The sequence below is a fragment of the Tricharina praecox genome (assembly GCF_024521635.1).
Source record: "Tricharina praecox strain CBS 144465 chromosome Unknown BZA05scaffold_54, whole genome shotgun sequence".
Classification (NCBI taxonomy): domain Eukaryota; kingdom Fungi; phylum Ascomycota; class Pezizomycetes; order Pezizales; family Pyronemataceae; genus Tricharina; species Tricharina praecox.
In genome coordinates, this window is record NW_026250456.1 from 42,184 (window position 1) to 61,503 (window position 19,320).

The following is a 19,320-nucleotide window of genomic DNA, read 5'->3' on the forward strand; positions in this document are numbered from 1 at the left end:
GATACTACGGTATACTCTACTATATACTACATACTGCAGACAGACACACACCGTACATACGCGTTACCGAGGGAGGAGCGTCGCCCCCGCCCTCCACGCTCCGCACTGCGCGCGAGCGCGAGCGCTCGGCAGATGCAGGTGCCTGCCTGGTCGCCTGCCCCCCCACCACCCTTCGTTCTCCGTCCCCGCGGTAGTTGCACGGTTATATATGGCATGTATAGTACCTACTCCAGAGTCCATAGTAGGCAGCCTATATACCTAGTGAGTTGCCACCGTCCATGTCAGGCGTTCGATATTCCTACTATGTACCGTACCTAGTAGACGGTGAACGGTGAACGGGATCTGGAGATCATGCTGGGAGAGGATGAGATGGGAGGCTGGGAGGATGGTTGGCTGGTTGATTGGCTTGAGCGATACTACATACTGGTACATTGGCGCCTATAGTACATACGACGGCCACGGCCAGCAGGACCCAGCAGCAGCCTTTCTTTCCTTTACTGCTATCGAGTAGAATAGAATACAACTACCTCGAGCCGAGAGCCAGCGGTACCCGGAGTAAATAGGCCTGGGTGGCTACTCTAGAAGCAGAAGCAGAAGCAGCAGCAGCAACTACTAGAAGTCCGCGGCGGCACTGACATCGTGGTCGTCTGTGGGGTCACTCGCTCGCACACGCACACGCATACTGCGCTTCCCAAGTACTCTAGACTGTAGGCACTGGGCGGCACCGGTAGTTGGTAACATGTATGCCAATGGGGTGATCCGATTTCCCCCCCGCAGCTCGCCAGATCGCCGCCTCTCTCGACGATATTCAATGTAACATAACGTCTTTATGCGATCGCCCGCCCTCCCCCAGTCCCCCCTCCTCCCCCTCCCCCGGACCACGACCTCGACCGCGAATACGCCCCCCGGTTCCTTGCGTCACGCCACTCCGAAACACCGCAGTCCTTGGTCCGTATACAGTCCGTGGCTGGCCGTGACCGTGGCCGGAACGGGAAGAATCTCTCCACCTTCTATGTGCTCTACCTTCTACCCGCGCATCGTTCGACTTCGAGGTGCCTGCAAGCTGCCAGCCTGCTAGCCTGCCAGCCTGCCGGTGCCCGCGAAGAAACGATAGATAGATAGATGAAGATGGGGATGAAGATGGGGATGCACGCAGCACGACGAACAGGGTACGTTACGCCATCACGTCACGTTCAAGGTTTGCGATATAGTACCGGTATGTAACATTAAAAAAGTTACACGGGTGGTTTCGACTCTCGAGTGCGTACGAGCGGTAGGTGCGGTACCTACCAAGGTACCTACATCTTATGGACTTATGGACTCCGGGGGAAGGAGTTGTGGGAGGAGTTCTGGAAGGAGTTCCGGAAGCCTGGAAGCCTGGAATTGAAGCTTGGAAGGGCACGACGTTGAAGCTTGAGCCAAATCTCGGTGCGGTACGTTGCGTTGCGGTGCGTTTTGTAGGGTATACTGTACACTGTATAATAGTACTGATTTTGGGTAGCCGAAGTTTCTGGATGGCGAGAACGGAGGAATCATGCTTTCCGGTACTTACCTACTTGGGGAGGGGTGATGCATTCGAGTCTCGATGGACGAAAGCAGTGCTGGTGCTGGTTACGCCATGGCTTTGGCGTGATTGTGTCCCCTCTCTTCCCCGCGCGGCTATGGTGTCCGGTCGTGATGTGTACGGCGGTCGTCATCTAATAGGAATCTACTTGCGCCATAGGATTCTACTTGCGTCATGGGATTTCTACTTGCGCAATGGTGGGTATTTGTAGCCCCGGGGTCGTCATCGGACGGAATGGGGATTTCACTTTCGAACCTTCCTTCACAGTCCCATACCCCCCGTGCCTGTGAGTTTTTAGGGGTTCTGAGGAGGGGCCTTTATCGATCCCGACGACGGAGGGCGATCGTGGTTGACTCCGTCGCCTCGATAAGACATTATGGAGATAGTGCATACTGTAGCATAGATATCCAAGATGCAGCCAGGCGGCAGAGAAAACCTTCTTGACGGACTCCGCTGCTACAAAGGAGTGGTCTCTCTCTCCCATCCGCATCGAGCATCGAGCATCGATCAAGCCGGGAACCATCACGAACCAGGCCACCATGCGTTTCCTCTGTTTCGGCCGCAAACCATCCACAGGGGGTAAGGGGGACAAAGAGGGCAAGGACACAGACTCGTCGTGGTCCTCTGGGTCCTCACAGTCGGGCCGGGACCTAGACGAGAAGGCACGCGTGGGCACCTCCTCGGCGTCCACGACCTCCTCCTCCTCCTCCGCGCCCGCACCCACACCCTCACGCAAGTCTCTCCGCAGCTGCATCCGGATCTTCTTCCTCCCCCGCACCCGCTCCTCCCACTCCTCGCGCATCCCGCCAATAGACGACTACATCCTGATCGGCGCCGCCGGCGTAGCCGACCACTACCCGCCGGCGGCGTTCCAGCAGCTGTATGACGCCGACGCCGACGACGGGCCGGGGGCGCGCAAGTACCAGTGGGTGGGCACGCCGCGGGTGGGGGGCTGCGGGGGGGACAAGACGGTGCTCCTCACGAGGCTCGTCCGACAGACGTATAGGACTGTCAGCTGGGAGGAGTTCCGTGCGGATCTCGTGCACGGCCAGATGTCCACCGAGATCGGCGCAAAGTGGATGTGGGTTGCTGTGGATAGGAAGGGTCGGTTTTCTTCCTCCCTTTCGAGTAGAGTGCTGAATGAATGGTTGGCTGGATGACTGGCTGGCTGGCTGGCTGACGATTGCATAGACTGGGAGGCGGCGCAGGCGAAGGTAGCGGAGAAGAATCAGAAGAAGCGGCAGAAGAAGCCGCGGAAGTGAGGTGAAGTGAATTGACAAAAGAAGCTCGAAGCTCGAAGCTTGAAGGAAACAACGGGAGGTTGCTAGGGGCCAAGGTCTTCAAGAGGAGAGGCCGTTGTATTAAATGCGCGCCTGTTCATATACATACATAGATCGTTGCTGCATATCCCTATGTGGAATATGTAGGTTTGTACAATACATACTACCTAGCGATGGATCTAGGTCCATATATAATTCATCAGGATCGCTGGGCTGGGCTGGGTCGAACCGATCCGAACGCATGACATCTCTTCCCGAACTCCCATCCACGTCTGCCGTATGTACTCTACCTAATGTATGTAGTACCAAGGTATCAATTACGCACCTGCAGATTTCTTGCGCTCGCGCTCGCCACAAGGCTCGGGAGATGTCTTGCAGATGTGTATTAATGGTTGATTCATCCATACCATACCCGCTCCCGCTCCCGCTTCCGCCGCCGTCGCCGTCGCCGGCTGGCTGGCTAACAATGTAGAGTACCTACAGGCGAGCGGGCCTTGCGGTTAAGGCCTAACTAAGGGCGGTGGGCAGTGGGCTGTCAACGACGGTGCATAAAGTACCGTAGGTCCGTAGGAGGCTATGGGTTTGTCCATTGAGAACGTGGAGCGAAGTTTGCAGTACCAATATACCTCGTATATAGAGGACGTATATAGAGGACGTATATGAAGCCCTACGTACCCACCGTGAAGTCAATTGGGTTGGAGGGGGGGAGGAGGTCTCTGGGATATTGAAGACGGACACTGGACAGGATGGATGGAACTTCCCTCCGCGGATAGTTACATATTATGAACCAAGAGTCCAAGACGTGACAAATATCCGCACCCACTTCCGCTGGTTCGGTAGTTAGTTAGCCACCGACCCACTCACCGAGAACAACCCTCGGAACTGACCATCACCTACCTCATACCTACACATATCGGTACTTCTTGGATACCTTTAACATTCTGCTCATCACGAAACCTGGCCATGGAAAACCTATGTAGACACCGGATTGCTTCCTTCCTTCCTTCCCTCCTTCCCTCCTTCCCTCCTTCCCTCCTTCCTCCCGCCCTTCCTCCTTGTCGAGAGTCGACATTGAATCACGATCCGCCAACTCGACTCGACTCGACTCGACTCGACTCGACTCGACTTGACTTCACTACCGTAGTTAGCGGTCAAGTGACACATGACACATGACACATGACACATGACACATGACACATGCCACATCCTACCAGTAGGCCCCCTCCCCCCGCCAATCAACCGGCGACGAAACCAGAAACCAGCCCGGAAAAAAAGCAAAGCAAAGCTCGCCCAGCAAATCCAATCCAGCAAATCCAAATCCAAATCCAACACCGCCCAGTGCCCAGTGCCTAGATACAGCTTTCCGGAGCCGCGGTGCATCCACCCACCACCACCAGCACCACCACCAGCACCACCACCAGCACCACCACCAGCACCGAGCCCAGGATCGGGGTCCTGTCCGGGTCGGGTCCGGGCCGGTTCGATTCGATCACCATCAATCAAATCAATTACAATCAAATCAAATATGTAGAGTACAATCAAATCAAATCCCAATCCCCGGGGAAGAGCCATCCTTAAGCCATCCATCCTTAAGGGCGGGCCGTCCGTCGAGTGGTTACAGCGAATGGAAGAAAATTAAGTGAGACGTGGTAGGTAGAGTAGAGTGCGTCGCTGTCGCTGTCGCTGTCGGTGTCGGTATTGGTACCGGTACCGGTCGGCGGTAATTACCCTCTACGGTATGCTAGAATACCAGGTGCGGGTGCGGGAAAAAGTCGGGTTGGGACTTTGAACTTTGGTGCGGGGCCAATGGGAGGGGGCGACCGGAATACCATACCTACCATACTTGCATACAGGCGAGTGATAGGTATGTAGCAGAGGTGCCCCTGCTCTGTTCTGTTGTGTTCTGTTTGTTGTCGTGGGCGAGTACTCTACTCTACATAATCGGGCCTCGCCGCACGCGGCCTGGAAGTTCGACACGGCACAGCAGAGAAGTTGGAGGAACACTCTACATACATAGGAAGCCCTATGATATGGTTTGACGATTGATCGCAGGCGAGAAAGAGGAAGAGGAAGAGGAAGAGAGACAGCGTTCCGCGCAGAGCCAGATACCGGTATGGGGGTGCTCTATGTGAGTATGTAGAGTACCGGACCAGAGGTCATCCGGCGTTGGAAGGTGGGGATCGAGACTTGAGACTGGATAGGCTTGGCACTGGGCTGCACACAGGTTCTTGCTTGGGTGCTTGGATGCCTGGGGGAGTGGTGGAAGTTGGGGGAGTGCCGTCTTCCAGAGTGCAGCTGTGCGAGAGGGCTGGCTGGATGGATGGATGATTATGTACCCTAGATACTCTAGATACTGAGGACGGTACATACTCTACTGAATAGCAGAGCATGTATGTACCGAGTCCTCCATGTACCGTTCTCTACTCCAGGTACTCCAGGTGTCGACACAGCTCGCACTCGCCCTTGCGTTTACCTTTGCCTTCACCCTGCCTTCACCCTACCTTGCCTTGCCTTACTTCGCGTCCTCGCATCATCCCGACCCACCAGTCAACCAGTCAACGGACGCAAGCGAGCGAGCGAGTTCTTCCTCTCCGCCTTCTCTTGTCTGCTCTGCTCTGCTCTCCAGCTGTTTCGGGTAGTGTCCGCCCGCGCCCGCGCCCGCGCCCGCCTCCGCCTCCCAAGTAGCCCCCCAAGTAGCCCCCCCAAGTAGCCTCCCTCCAAAGTAGCCGCCGTTAGAGAAATTATGAAGTGGAGGGGTGTGTGGGTAGGGTAGGGAGGGTGGGAGGGGGGAGGGATCAGGGAGGGAGGGGAGGGATCAGGGTGGATGGGTGGATGGGGTTGTCTTGGAAGTTGCTGCACCGCGAATCCGACAGGGAATAGTGCTGGTTCGCTGGGCAGGGATGGGCCACACCACCGCTAACTACCACCACCGCCAACAGCAACAGCAACAGCAACAGGTTTTGGTTCGCAGCAGCGCGACGGAGGAGGGAGAGCGAGAGAGGGGGGCGTGGCACTTCTGCCGTGTGCTGGTGGTGGTGGTGGTGGTGGTGGTGGTGGTGGTGGTTTTGGTTGTGGTGCATGCGTGGGGTTTGAAGGGGGGGATGGATGGGTGGGCTGGTGGGTTGGTGGGTGGGTTTTTGATATCGTTCTCATTTGTTACTCTACCTTACTCTGGTACTCTACTCTTGGATCGTATTACGATAAATTAGCCACCATATCTGCCCGTACCGTACCGTACTCCTCTCCTTCCCTCCCTCCCTCCCTCCCTCCCTCCCTCCCTCCCTCCCTCCCTCCCTCCCTCCTCTCGACGGTCATTTCGAGCGCGGGGGGCCAGATGTGACAGCTCAGAGTTTGGGTGCCGGGTCGGACCGACCGGTCTCGCTCGTCTCGTTTTAGTTATAGATACTCGTATTTATTTGGCTGGCTGGATACATACCGTTGCTTGTTTTCCCCCGTCCGTCGAACGTCCGACCGTGGTTGGTTTCAGGGGGGCGGGGATGGGGGAGGAAAGGCATCGTTCGTTCGTAACTAACGATCCTTTCCTTCGGTTCGGGTCGGGATTTCCGGACCCGAGTTCCACGAACGCGGGGGGTGGGGGGTTGGCGATGGATGTATGTGTGTGTGTGTGTGCGTGTGTGCGTGGGTGGGATAGGTGGGAGGAACTGGAAGGGAAGGGGTCGCAGCCGGTTGGTTGGCTGGTTGGCTGACTGGTTGGTTGGCTCGTGCGAAATCCCACTCCTCCCACGACCCATATCGAACAGCCGACTAGGTACTCTACATAGAGTACAGACATCATACCTGGATGGGTTCCGACACCATGTACCGACATCTAGCATATATAGCATAGGCAGAGTACTCTACGCTACCCGCAGGCCGGCGGGTTCTTCGGGCCCGGATGGGACTGCAACTGCAACTGCACTGCACGTCGGTGCTGCTGGATGCTGGATACTGGATGCTGGATGCTGGTCCCTACATAGGTACATATGCCCGCGCGTCTTCTTCCGTCCTTCTCTGCAGCAGCGGGCTGCAGGCACGACGTGATGGCGCCGGCTCCTGCGAGAGAGAGGGAGGGAGGGAGAGGGAGGGAGGGAGAGAGACGGGAGGGGGGGGGAGAGAGAGAGAGAAAACAGCGCACAGACATCGGCACCGTCGTCGTGGCTGGTGCGTCCTGTCCTGTCCTGTCCTGTCCTGTCCCGAGCCACCACCAGCTGGGTCGGGTTGGGTCCCGGTCGGGAGTGGAGTGTTGCGCACGCCGCACGCGGCTCTGTTCGGTTCGGGCGACGGGGTGGGGTGTCGGTGGAATTTGCGATTTGCGATGCGAGACAGCCAAGCGCGTGTGATTCGAGCGGAGAGAAGGAAATGCCTACGGTAGAGATGCATGGGAGAATCGAGATGCGAGGAGTGTGCGTGCGCGGCGACCACGAGAGGCGAGGGGAGCGAACCCTTCGCTTATTTCCCTATTCGCGGGAACCGATCCCTCCCGGGGCGCGGCGGAGGAGGAGAACCACGGCACCGCGTCACCGCGCGCAAGATCCAGATCCATAGTACCGCCGTACCAGACAGTGGACAGTGGACAGTGGACAGCATCTCATCTCCCGCGATGGCGGGTGTCTAAGCGCAGCGTGCGGGTCTCTCCCTCCCTCTGTTTCTCTGTCTCACTGCCCTGATTGGGCAGCCGCGCAATCCCGTCCAAGTCAGAGTGGATACCCAGGGCGGGACCCGCCAAACTCAAAATACCTCCGGGAAACGCCCACTTACCGCGTAATGTTTGCATATGTATGACCAGCCGATAGCCGCATCTCACCTCTCGTCGAAACGTTTTTTCCCGCCGTTTCGGATCTAATCGAAGTGAAGTGAAGTGAAGTGAGGTCATGCAGGAGTAGATCAGCACCCCACTACCGGTAAACGTCTCTACATATACTAATCGGTGGCGTAAACCGTGATGCGTGCGTGGGTAGGTAAACATCTACACACTCGGTAGGTATCTACATCTGCCCGTCGGGTTCCGGTGACTGCCGGGTGGGAGACACTGTTGTATGGTAGGTAGAGCAGAGTACGGTCGGCTACATCTACTAGTTGAAACCCGCGCAATCGCTGTAGAGTACCGAGCACGGTACCATGATGGCCGTCAGTTCGGCTGGTCAGTTCGAGCTTCGGAGCTTGCTGCTTACATACTCAAAGCGAGACTCCTCCTCCTCCTCCGGCTCAGAAATCGACGTCATTGCCCTACCTATTTCAATTCCGGATGGATGGACTTGCAAGTTGCTGGGGGTAGTTAGGCATACCTAGCAGCCGTTCACGAACTACCGGTATGTACCTAGAGTACATATGCTTCAAGCCATCAAGCTGACTCTGCAGGAAGTTGGGATCTGATGGGCTCTGGACAGTGCAGTCTGCATGAGTGGATCCTGTTGGCAGATACCTTTGTATGCATCCAAATCTTCGTTTGCTCCGTCGTGTTAGTGCCCGATCCCGAGTGCGTACTCTAGCCCCAGCAAGCCTCGAGAGTTGAGAGTTGAGAGTTGAGATGAACCATTCGGATCGAACAACGAATGGGTTCGTCCGGGCAGGCAGGTAGGCCCGATACCAGTGATTACGATCGAGGTGTGGTGTGGATGCGTGAACCGAATGGTTACCTGGCTGGATAGCGAGTGCCTCACTCAGACTTCAGTCACATCACAAATCCACAGTCACAGTCATAATGCACATCGACATCCTATGATCCTAGAATATTTCCGGCCAATTTCAGCACTTTCTTCCGAGGATCGACATTCCGTTGGAACTTTGGTCGTCTTTGTCTCACATCCAATAGTCCAATAGGCAACCCTGCTGTTGCTATGTACAATACTGCCTGCCTTCACGACTCGGGCGTCGAGTGCCCGAGGAACGTCCCTATGACCAGACCACTCGGGGCGGCTGTGAACTCGGTCGGTGAGAATCGACCGGGCGGGCGACGATCCTGATCCTGATCCTGGCAGGCGGACCGTTGACTCGGCGTTGATCCTTGAGGCATCATCCCGCGCGTTCAGCGCGGCGGCGGCGGCGGGAATGCTCGGACGCAAACCATCCATCCATCCACCCGTCCGTCCATCAGTCTAGACCGTAGACCGTAGACACATGGCCGCGCAGAGTTCGTGCCATACATTCATCCATCCATCCAAGCAAGTTCATCCGACCGACCATGGAAGACGACTCCGTGGACCGTGGACCGTGGACCGTGGACCGTGGTTACTTGTGATGTTTATTTCGACCGCATACCTACCGTAGTCTGTTGGCTGTTGGATGCCGTCGTCGACCGACCGACCGATCGATACACCGCTCTGTTATTATCCTAGGCAAGTACCGGTAGCTAAACTAGCACTCGGTGCTTACTCCCAAGCCGACTAGACTCCACTCTCCACTCTCCAGCACCCTCCAAGCTTCTTCTGCTCTGTCTGCAGGGATTATCTACTCGCCACTAGCGAACCCACCCACCGAGATAATGTATGTGTAGCATGACAGGGGGGTGTGGGCAGTGCGACTTGGCCCTTGGGACTCGTCCTTCTTGGGGCATGGGGCGAGAAGAGAGATGGTTGGTGCCGAGCTCGCTGGGGCTAGATACGGTACTCTACTCTGGTTGGGGGAAGGAAGGAAGGAAGAGGCAAGCCACCCACCCACCAGTAACCGGCGTTTGGGTGCGGTGCGTATCATATGTAAGAAAGAGATGGGCCCGGAGAGAGCTCGTGCAGCGGCTGGGAACTTGGGATGGGAACTTGGGAGAGCCAGCGGGCTCGGGCTTGGGCTGCTTTTCGCTTTTCGTGATGACGACGGCGCGGCGCGGCGGGTAAAGTAGAGTAGAGTGCTTTGTGCTTTGTGCTTTGTGCTCGATGCTTGGTGTGTGCGTGTGCTTGTGCGTGTGCGTGTGCGCGTATGTGGGATAACCGGACCGGACCCGACGATGGAGCCGACGAGCGAACGGACGGGGACGGACGCGAGAGACGCGATGCGACGCGAAGGCGGCAGGCAGGCGGGCTGCGGGTGCGGGGATATTCTGTTTTTTACTGCCATTTCGGCCGTATGCGGCCGATTTACCACATCGGTTTTATTCCGGTTTTTGCTACGAGGTGCTTCAAGATATTTTTACAGCCATACCGGTACTAGCAAAACACGCCACTCTCCATGGAGTCTACTCCGCCAATTTAATGACCGCATCCATCCATGGTCCATCCATGGGCCATCCTACCACCCACGCTTCCCGCCGATATAACTAGCTCCCCAGCGATAGTTGCCCCCTGTTTGCCTCGCCGTCCCTCCCACCCCCCCTCCCCACCCCCGGCCCATCTCCACCCATCCACCCCATCCGTGGGCATCCAGCGCCTGGACTCCAGGCTTTCCCTCGCTCGCTCGCTCTCGCTCCTGCCCGCCCTCCATACCCGTCGTTCGGTGTGGCCAGACGAGGACTAGCCGCGTGCAACTGTTCCGTTTCCCTTTGCCTCTCTCATGCGCTTCCCTGCCCTTCCTTCCCGCTCGCCTCCCTCCCTCCCTCGCCCTCCCTCTTCCCACCCGACGACATCAGCAGCAGCAGAAGCAGCAGAAGCAGCAGAAGCAGCAACCTTTGGATATCCCCCTTCCCATCCCTCCACACGCCTGAGCCGTGTGCGATCTCACTGTAGAATACCATCTCGTCGTCTCTCCCCACCTCCCAAGCCCAAACCCCAAGCCAGACTCCTACCCCGGGCCAGCAGCATCGCCCAGTCAAATCACGCCCAGTCAAGTCAAGCCCATCGTTCCCTCCCTAGCTCTGCCGCTTCGTCGTCGCGCGCCACTCCTCTCACGTCCGAGCCCAGCCCGCAAAGGTATCTGCCACCAGAACCGCGCAAAAGCAGCTGACGCCTTCCCACCCACACACCCACCCACACACCCACCCACCCCCAACCCAAAGAGAAAGAAAGAAGAAAAAAAAGAAAGAAAAAAAAAGAAAGAAAAAAGAAAGAAAAAAAAAGAAAGAAAAAAAGAAAGAAAAAAAGAAAGAAAAAAAAGAAAGAAAAAAGAAAGAAAGAAAAAAAAAGAAAGAAAAAAAGAAAGAAAAAAAGAAAGAGAAAAAGAAAATAATTGCACTTACCTCCACCCCGTTTGAACTGGGATCAACTGGTTCTGGTTCCGTGTGTGGGCCTCTGTCTGTCTGTGTCTGTCTGTCTGTGTCTGTCGGTCTGCCTGTCTGTCTGTCGGTCGGTCTGTCGGTCTGCCCGCCTGTCTTCTGTCTTCTGTCGCTGCATATGCATCGACCGTCAAATCTTGGAACAGACAAAAACAGGAGTGGACGGGGAAGGAAGGAAGGATTCCCAGTCTCCCGGAAGGGAAAGAAAGAAAGAAAAGAAAACAAATAAAAGGGACTCGAAGATAATACTCTCGTTTCCTCCCCCCTCAAAGTATCAATCGTCAATATTTCGAGCATTTATCATCGTTTATCGTGCTGGGATTCACGAATATCATTTCGGCGGGAAAAGGGATATCGTCTTTTTCTGGTATAATGTGGTTTTCGTTTTCGTTGGCTGTTCCGTTCTTACTCCATCCATCCATCCACCCATCCTTCCATCCTCTTCCCGGCAAAAGTGTGCCACAGCTTGATGGAGTGTGGGTGGCCATGGGTGTGCTGCCTGGGGGGCTTGTGGGAGTGGGAAGGAGCGAACGGGGATGGAGCGAGGGAGGGGGGTCCCACACTCTCTCTTCCACACTTGCTGTTTCCCTCAAAACTCCTTGCCGCCTGCTTTTGTTGCCATTCCCTCCGACTCGCCCCAAGCACTCCACCCTCCTACATCGCACAGGAGAACCGTCTCGAGAACGCAGCGCGACAATCATCGCGACTTCAACGACATTCGTGCTGACGGCTATGCTCTTGGAAATTAGTTAGCTAGCCTCTACCACACACCCTCCCCTTTATCGCATCCCGAAATATTATCGACTCCAGCCCATCGCGCTTTCCAATCCGGACTACTACCTCCTTAGTTCTCAACTACCAGCTCCCACTCAACCACCCCAGAGGTTCGTTCTGCCACGGAAGGAAATATACTCGAGTCCATCGGCTCATATCCTACAGCTTTATCGACCAGCAAAGGAAATAAAAACACACTCACTCACACCCAACAATACTCGACATGAGTCGAAACACCATCCACGACGTCCCCGAGACGGTCGCGATCTTTGAACGCCAGCTCGAGAATGGACAGTCCTTGGAGTACCGGCTGCAGGTGTTGCAGCAGCCCGAGAGGGCGAGAGCTTGTGGAATGGGCGCAAAATGTACGCTCCTTTTCCTCATCGCCCGAGTGATTGCGTTCCTCGGACGTTCTGAAAGGGGGAGATGGGAGAGAGAGATTCGAATGAACGAGTGATTGACCGATTGCAGCGCATGCCGACCGTCGACCAGTCGATCCGCCTCCAGTTGTCGAGCTCCGATTGTGGCAGGGTGTGGGCAAGGACAAGTCGGACGTGTATGTTTCCCCTTTTCTTTCTTGGAATCGATCGTGTGGGGAACGCAACCAGCTGACCCCGAGTGACGCCTGCCAGGACATTCGCACACAATGCCAACTTCTTCCTGTTCGCCACCTTGGAACATGCGCGCCCTGTCGCTCAGGCGCGAGGAATGCCGGCTCCCGCTCCCGCTCCTGTCCTTACCGGTGTCCCTGTTTCCGGCATGGCCTATCTCGATCGCCCGAACCCGGCTGGATACTTCATCTTCCCCGATCTGTCCGTTCGACACGAGGGTAGGTATCGCCTGCGATTCGGCTTGTACGAACACTCCAACGAGGAGACTTCGTTCAACCAGTCTCAGGACCCGCTGGAGCCACGTGAGTTCTGCACCCATCGCTTGGATGTCAAGTCCAAGGCCTTTACCGTGTTCTCGGCGAAGAAGTTCCCTGGACTGGCCGAGTCGACCGCTCTGTCGAGGATCGTAGCCGAGCAGGGTTGCCGTGTGCGCATAAGGCGTGATGTACGCATGAGAAGGAGGAACGAGAGGGTTCGTGGCAGGGATAGCGAGGAGATGGACGAGACGGCGTTGTTGAGGGCTGGAAGGAATGGATCGACAGACCAGTACGACATCGAGAACCACATCCAGGCTCAGAATGCCCAGCAACCACCGGCGCCTCAGTATCACCAGCCTCCTCCACCGCCTCAGTACTCGATGCACCGTTCGAATTCCTTGGATGCGCGCAAGAGGAGTGGGTCGGATGTTTCAGTGGCGTCCGTGGCGGAGAATGATCAGCAGCCTCAGCGATACAACAGCACCGGTGGATACATGCCGCCGGTGACTAACCACTACCAGGCACCACCGCCTCCTCCTCCTCCTGCGAGTCAGCCCCAACACTTGAGCTTCGGTAGCAGCACTCACTCGGTCCAGCCGCCGGCTCCTCCCCCTCCCGCTCCGACCTACAGCCAACAGCCTCCTGCGCAGGACATGTACGGACGTGGTGGATACCAGGGCCAGTACCAGGCGCCCCCACCGCCGCCACCGCCTCCGTCGTCGTACCATAGCTCCCGCGAGAGCACCATGGCGGCGCAGAGCCAGAATGGCGACAGGAGAGATTCGGTGGATCAGTACCGCCAGAGGAGGGATTCCGATGTTGCGTACCACGCACCCACTCACTACAGGCCTTCCACCCCATTGGCCCAGCAGCCGCAGTACAACGGCCCGATGCAAAACGGATACAACGGTCAGGCACAGCAGTATGCTCCTCAGGTGCCTTACACCCAGCCACAGCCACAACAGGCACTTCCTCCGATCCGCCTTCCTGCGCTCCCGCCGCTCGAGCCCAGAGTCTGGAGTGGCCAGCCCACGACTCCCGGTGCGACTGCTCCGTCGCAATACTCGGCGCCCAACCCGGTGCCTGCGCCACCGTCGCAGCAACGCACTGCTGCCCCGCCACCACCACCCGTCGCTCCCTCGCAGATCGCACCGCCGAACCCGAGCCAGTTCTCTGCGTACTACCCTTCGGGCTCCAGCGGATACGCACCGACAACTCCTGCGTCCCAGGCACCGCAGCCACCTGCCACCGATTCCTCCAAGAAGAGGCAATGGGGCCGTGTCTTCAACACTGCGCACACGGAGGGATCCATGCGCAGCGGCATGCGTCCGGACATCGAGTCGGACATGTACGGCAGCGACGCAACACCGTTCAGTGCCGACACCGAGGACGACGGCTACGACGACATCAACAAGCTGAAGATGACGTATCGCCGTGCGGACGGTGTAGAAATCGTGCGAAAGTTGACTGGTGGCATCTAAGCTGTCTTCGTCATCTTCTTCTTCCTTGGTGTTTGATTTTTGGATTTGTTTTTTTTTTTGGCTTTTTGGCTTTTCCTTTCGTTCGTATTCATGGTTTGGCGGGTTCCTCATCTTTTTTCGTTCTACGGTCCTCCTGTCTATATTCTCGTGTGGCATTTTTTTTTATTTCCTTTACTTATATCACGCAGTCAATACCAGGCTCTCTTATGTTATGTTTTATTTTTTATCTAGCATGCATTGCTTCGCTCTCCTCGTATATCTATTTTGTTTTTGCTTTCGCTTTTGCTTTCGCTTTTGCTTTCGCAGTGTAATTTGGTGTTTTTGTGTTTTGTGGCCTTTTGGTTCGAAAGTTTTTGTGAAAGGAAAGAAGGAGGGAAAGAGTTGGGGTGGATTGATAGTTTGATATATACAGAACGGAACGGAAAATCAGCCACTGCGTTCAATGTTTGGGTTGCAGAGAGAGAGAGAGTCATCCGTCAGTACACAAGTCTTTTTTCTTCTTCTTCTCTCAATCTCGATCTCTGGCTCTTCATACCTATCTGTATCATTCTCTTGTTCGATCGTTGCTGGAAGTTGAGCGGCTGGTGGCGAGTTCTTAATATCAATTCTTGATCACACTCTTAACATACTACATCTTCTTACTTGCTTGTCATATCATCGTATCGTATTGTGTCATATCATATCATATACCCCCCCCAACCCCCAACCCCCAAGTGTCGTACATGCATGTCACATCATATCACTCACTGATGTACTCATCGTTTCCTCTTTTCCTGTTTTCTTACAACAAAATATTATTTCTTCCTGCTGTTTGGATGGTGCGTTTTTGGGGGGTTTGGGGGGGTTTCTAGGTTGGTGAGATGGATGAAGGGAGGAAATGGAAGGGAGGAAATGGAAGGGAGGAAATGGAAGGGAGGGAATGGGAAGGGAATGGGATGGTGGAAATGGTGGATGGTGGATAGGGATGGTGGATGGGATGTGGATGGTGGATGGTGGATACGATGGATGGGAATGGGAATGGTGGATAAGATGGGCTGGACTGGGCTGGTGGATGGGCTGGTGAAACGGGACAGGATGGTGGATGGGCTGGGCTTCGATGGACGATGGACTCATGGCGGTTGTTTTTGCGTACATATATGGTTATTTTTGCTTTCTGCTTGAATTGCTGTTTTACCGTTCTCTACTATCATGCTCACTATCCGCCGGGTCCGAGTGAGCTCGCTGTCCGCTGTTCGCGGGGTTCTCGTGCCGTCTCTGTCGGTGGGTTGTTTGGTTTGTGCACACTGCACACAGCACCCGGAGGACTTACCTATGAAGGGGGGTTGGTTCGTGGGAGCGGACTGGCTGGCTGGATGGCTGGCTGGCTGGCTGGTTGAATCAGTGTTCTACATAGTCCAGTCCAGTCCGTCCCGTCGGGACTGCAGTCTGGACCGGATTATGGAGAATGCTGCTGGTATCGTGCTGGTATCCTTCTCCCGCAGCCCGCAGCCCGCTGTCCACCGAGTCAGTCCGCTGTCCGACTCCACTACCTACCTATTTGTCTTGTCCGCTGTCCGCTGTCCGCTGTCCGCTGTCCGCTGTCCGCTGTCCGCTGTCTGTCCGCCGGGTTCCCGTGCCGTCTCTGTCGGTGAGTTACACTGCTCCTGATACTTACCTATGTAGTCCAGTCCAGACTGCATCAGTGTAGTCCAGTCAAGTCTAGTCCAGTCCATAGAATTGGAGGACGGTGTGAACCCAGTCCGTCCCCAAGATTTGCCGGCTCGGACTGCAGTCGACTGCAGTCGAGTGACAGACCGACACTTTCTGAAATTTTTTGGGTCGAAGTTCGAGCTACCTAGGTATGTGGCTAGCGGGGGAATCACTCTTTCAACGTATCACATGTTCATGCCAGCTCTCTAGAGTATCTCCTACTCCACCGTCGTCTGAATAAGTAAAGATATGGTGGATGTTTTCCAGCAGGAAGTTGGAAGTTGGAGCCGCCTCCATGCGGTTCCATTGGCGATGTGGTATAGTACTGGGCGGATAGGTATCAAGTCACATTCGCCTCGCTGGAAAGATCTTGCCAGAGTGGCCCTCGAGTACCTACATGGGTATTTGGGCATTCCCGCCACGAGAGCAGAGCCGGAACGAGGTTTTAGTGGGACTTTAGTAAAGCCACACACACTCTCATCGCCGCTGCAGCATGGGTGACGAGTCACGACACACTGAACTTTAAGGCCCTGTAATGTCTCGACTCTCAATTTTGAAAAGCTGGCAACGACTCACGAGATGGTCTTTTACATAGCTGCTATGTATTGTACATAGGGCGATATCAAGGAGATGGAGACTACCTACCGTATGATCAATGCATTGTCTGTGCGAGGAGGATTTGCAATAGATTTACTATGTACCTATAGACGTGTACAAAAAGTTCATTACTGATTTCAAACATTTTCCAATCCATTCAAAGTGACAGTCCATCCAGTCGACTGCAGTCCATCCAGTCGACTGCAGTCCATCCAGTCGACTGCAGTCCGTCCAGTCGACCGCAGTCCATCCAGTCCATCCAGTCGACTGCAGTCCGTCCAGCCCTACCAGTTGCGCCTCCTGCCCAGTCCAATCCAGTCAACGCCTCCTGCCCCACTGAACCTCTCAGTCCAGTCCGACTTTTGCTGAAAGACAGACTGGACTGGAATATCGGAGGCACTGGCGGGGTGTCGCATACAATCAATGATTAAACAAAAAAAAAGACCATCCCATCTTCGGTGCCAAATTCCAATAGGTACCAGAGACAATGGGATGAGTAACAGGGCTGATATGTAGAGTACAGAGGTTATGTCGACTCTGGAGCTAGGACTCGAGCCACAAACAGGCCGCCGGATACTAAACACTACACTGTAAAAATGTTTAGAAAAGCTTCGGGAGGAGGAGGAAAGTATGAGTTTCTACTAACTTATACAAGTTTCTCTGCGGAATCCACTCGCCGACATGATGCTTTGGATATTCACTCGTTTCTAACCTTTCTACATTGGTCCAAATTACTCCAACTTTATGCACTGCATGTATGTAGCAAGTTTACAAGTTCCCGAACAAGTAGGGGATACGTCTCCCGCAGCCCGCTGTCTGTCTGTCTGTCGGGCCCGAGTGACCACGAGCGTATTCACCATGCGCCGTCCCCTGTCCTCCGTGTGGTGATTCCAATTTCTGTGGGCATATCTATTCAATTGTGGGATCAATTAGAACAACTCAACACTTCTTTACCATGAGGATATTCATATACCTACCTTATACAATACCTTCTACTCTACCTATGCCCCGGGATCCTAACTGGAAGCGAAGCCCCGGTAACTTTTGCACATTGAATGCACTTGAGCCTCGGGAGTCGCCGCGAGTCCGCCACTGCTAAAATCAGCACACATCAGTCAGTCACTCATGAGCGAGCACCCGACGCCCGTTCCTGGACACTGCGTCCACCGCCCACTGCCCACTATCTACTTTATATAGTGCATACTCCGCAGAGAAGAGAAGAAAAAGAACCTCAAAACATCCCCAAAACACTCCAAAAACACACACTAAATATGGAAAAAATAACTTTTAAAATTAATAAAATAAAATAAAAAGGGCCCGGCAAAACACAGGCAACAAGAAAACAACAAAAAGCCCGGGAAAAATCAGCCAAACAGCAAAAAGACAAGAAAAAAATCACGGGGAAAAATCACCCGGAAAAAGAAAAAGAAAAAAAGAAACCCGCGGAAAAAAACCACCCCCTCCGACCCCAAGGGTTGCTGGTCATGGGCTCGTCCTCGTCGATGTTTCCTCTGAGGTCCATTGCTTCCCTCGTCTTGTCGATGCGCTTCGGTTTCGTCGTCTCGTCTCGCCTCGTCAAGCGTAAGGAACGTTACCAAGTAACGAGGTACGCTTGTTTTGATTGAGGTGTTGCTACCAAATGTAGAGAGGTGTTGGTAGTAGTAGGTGGGGAAAGGTTGGTTGATTGGGAAGAGAAGGTCGAGGACCCGAAGTCTATCTACCCCCGTACATCTGTCGTCACTCGGACCTATCTACAACCCTACACCAGGCCACCTCCCACGCTCAGTACCCCGCCCCCATCCTCCTCTCCTCCATCTCGGCGTCCAGCATCGTCGCCGACCCTTGGCCGTACCAAAAGGGTACTGTCGTGTGAAACGGGTTTGCACCCGTATTCAAGGCCTCCCAAAAGGTGCCCTTCTTCTTGGCCGTACCCTTCTTCGCAAAGAGGGCGGTCGATAACTCGGTGTTGGTATATGCGGATACACCGTGCCGGTCCCATGCATATGAGCGCTCGAGGATCTGGTCTAGAATCTCCTGGCAGCTTCCGGCACTTTCACTTGAGTTGAGACTTGTTCGAAAAGCAAGCCACACATCACCCGTCGGGAGTCCTTGGACCATGTAGGATGCCAGAACTTTCTCTGGCAGCTCGGTGCCCACGTTGCGCAACTCTGTAGCTATCTCCAGAATTCGAGAGTGATAAGCAGCCGCGCTGTCGAAGTCGGCCCTGCGGATGGCGTTCAGCTTGTAGAGACCAACGTTCGCGTCGATCTTGGCCACCCGGTTGAAGTCCTTCTCGATGTCCGTCCAGAGAACGTCTGGTGCCGAGATGTACTTCTTGTCTGCATACCGCATTCGCACAGAGGGGTCCAGGGAACGTTGAATCTTCGCTGTGGCCATGCCGACCTTACAAAGGCCCTACGGGCCGCAACACCCCGAGGGAGGCAAACGTCTCTAACGGGTAGAGATGGAACACGTGCAGCCCCAATATATCTGCATCGCCTCCAGCGCCGTGGGGGTGCGGTGCGTGCAGCAGGTCGGGACCTGGGCATACGCCATGGGCATTGGGGACTGCCGGGGCAGCGTGCGGAGGCACAGCGGCCTGAGTGGAGGGGCCAGACTGAGTCTGGCCGGAGGAGGTAGACGGAGTCTGACCGAAGGGAGTAGGCTGAGTGGCCGGAGGAAGTTGACGTAGTCTGGCCGATGGAAGTAGGCTGAGTCTGGAGCTGAGGAAGCAGACTGAGCTGGAGCGGAGGAAGCAGACTGAGCCGGAGTGGTCGAAGCAGACTGAGCCGGAGCGGAGGAAGTAGACTGAGCCGGATCGGTCGAAGCAGACTGAGCTGGAGCGGAGGAAGCAGCAAACATCTGTTGTCCGTCCATCTTGGTCGATGAAGAGCTGGTCAATTTTGTAGAAACGTTAGCGAGATCGAGCA

General features: G+C 55.2%; 3 protein-coding genes across 3 annotated transcripts; 2 read left to right on the plus strand and 1 right to left on the minus strand.

The window, feature by feature from the left end:
- Positions 1-5,238: 5,238 nt before the first annotated feature.
- Positions 5,239-5,598, plus strand: BZA05DRAFT_413448 (uncharacterized protein). The gene has a single exon (XM_051485188.1). It carries the CDS (start codon positions 5,253-5,255, stop codon positions 5,481-5,483), a length of 231 nt encoding a protein of 76 aa, XP_051334659.1. The 5' UTR covers positions 5,239-5,252; the 3' UTR covers positions 5,484-5,598.
- A 6,258-nt stretch (positions 5,599-11,856) lies between these two features.
- BZA05DRAFT_229929 (velvet factor-domain-containing protein) lies at positions 11,857-14,218 on the plus strand. Its single transcript, XM_051479800.1, has 3 exons — positions 11,857-12,120; positions 12,227-12,311; positions 12,388-14,218. The coding sequence occupies exons 1-3, from the start codon at positions 11,979-11,981 to the stop codon at positions 14,102-14,104; spliced, it is 1,944 nt and encodes a 647-aa protein (XP_051334660.1). The 5' UTR covers positions 11,857-11,978; the 3' UTR covers positions 14,105-14,218.
- Positions 14,219-18,172: 3,954 nt separating this feature from the next.
- Positions 18,173-19,267, minus strand: BZA05DRAFT_422929 (uncharacterized protein; the record flags this gene model as incomplete). Its single annotated transcript, XM_051485840.1, has 2 exons — positions 18,173-18,729; positions 18,847-19,267. 2 exons carry the CDS (start codon positions 19,265-19,267, stop codon positions 18,173-18,175), a joined length of 978 nt encoding a protein of 325 aa, XP_051334661.1.
- Between the last annotated feature and the right edge of the window lie 53 nt (positions 19,268-19,320).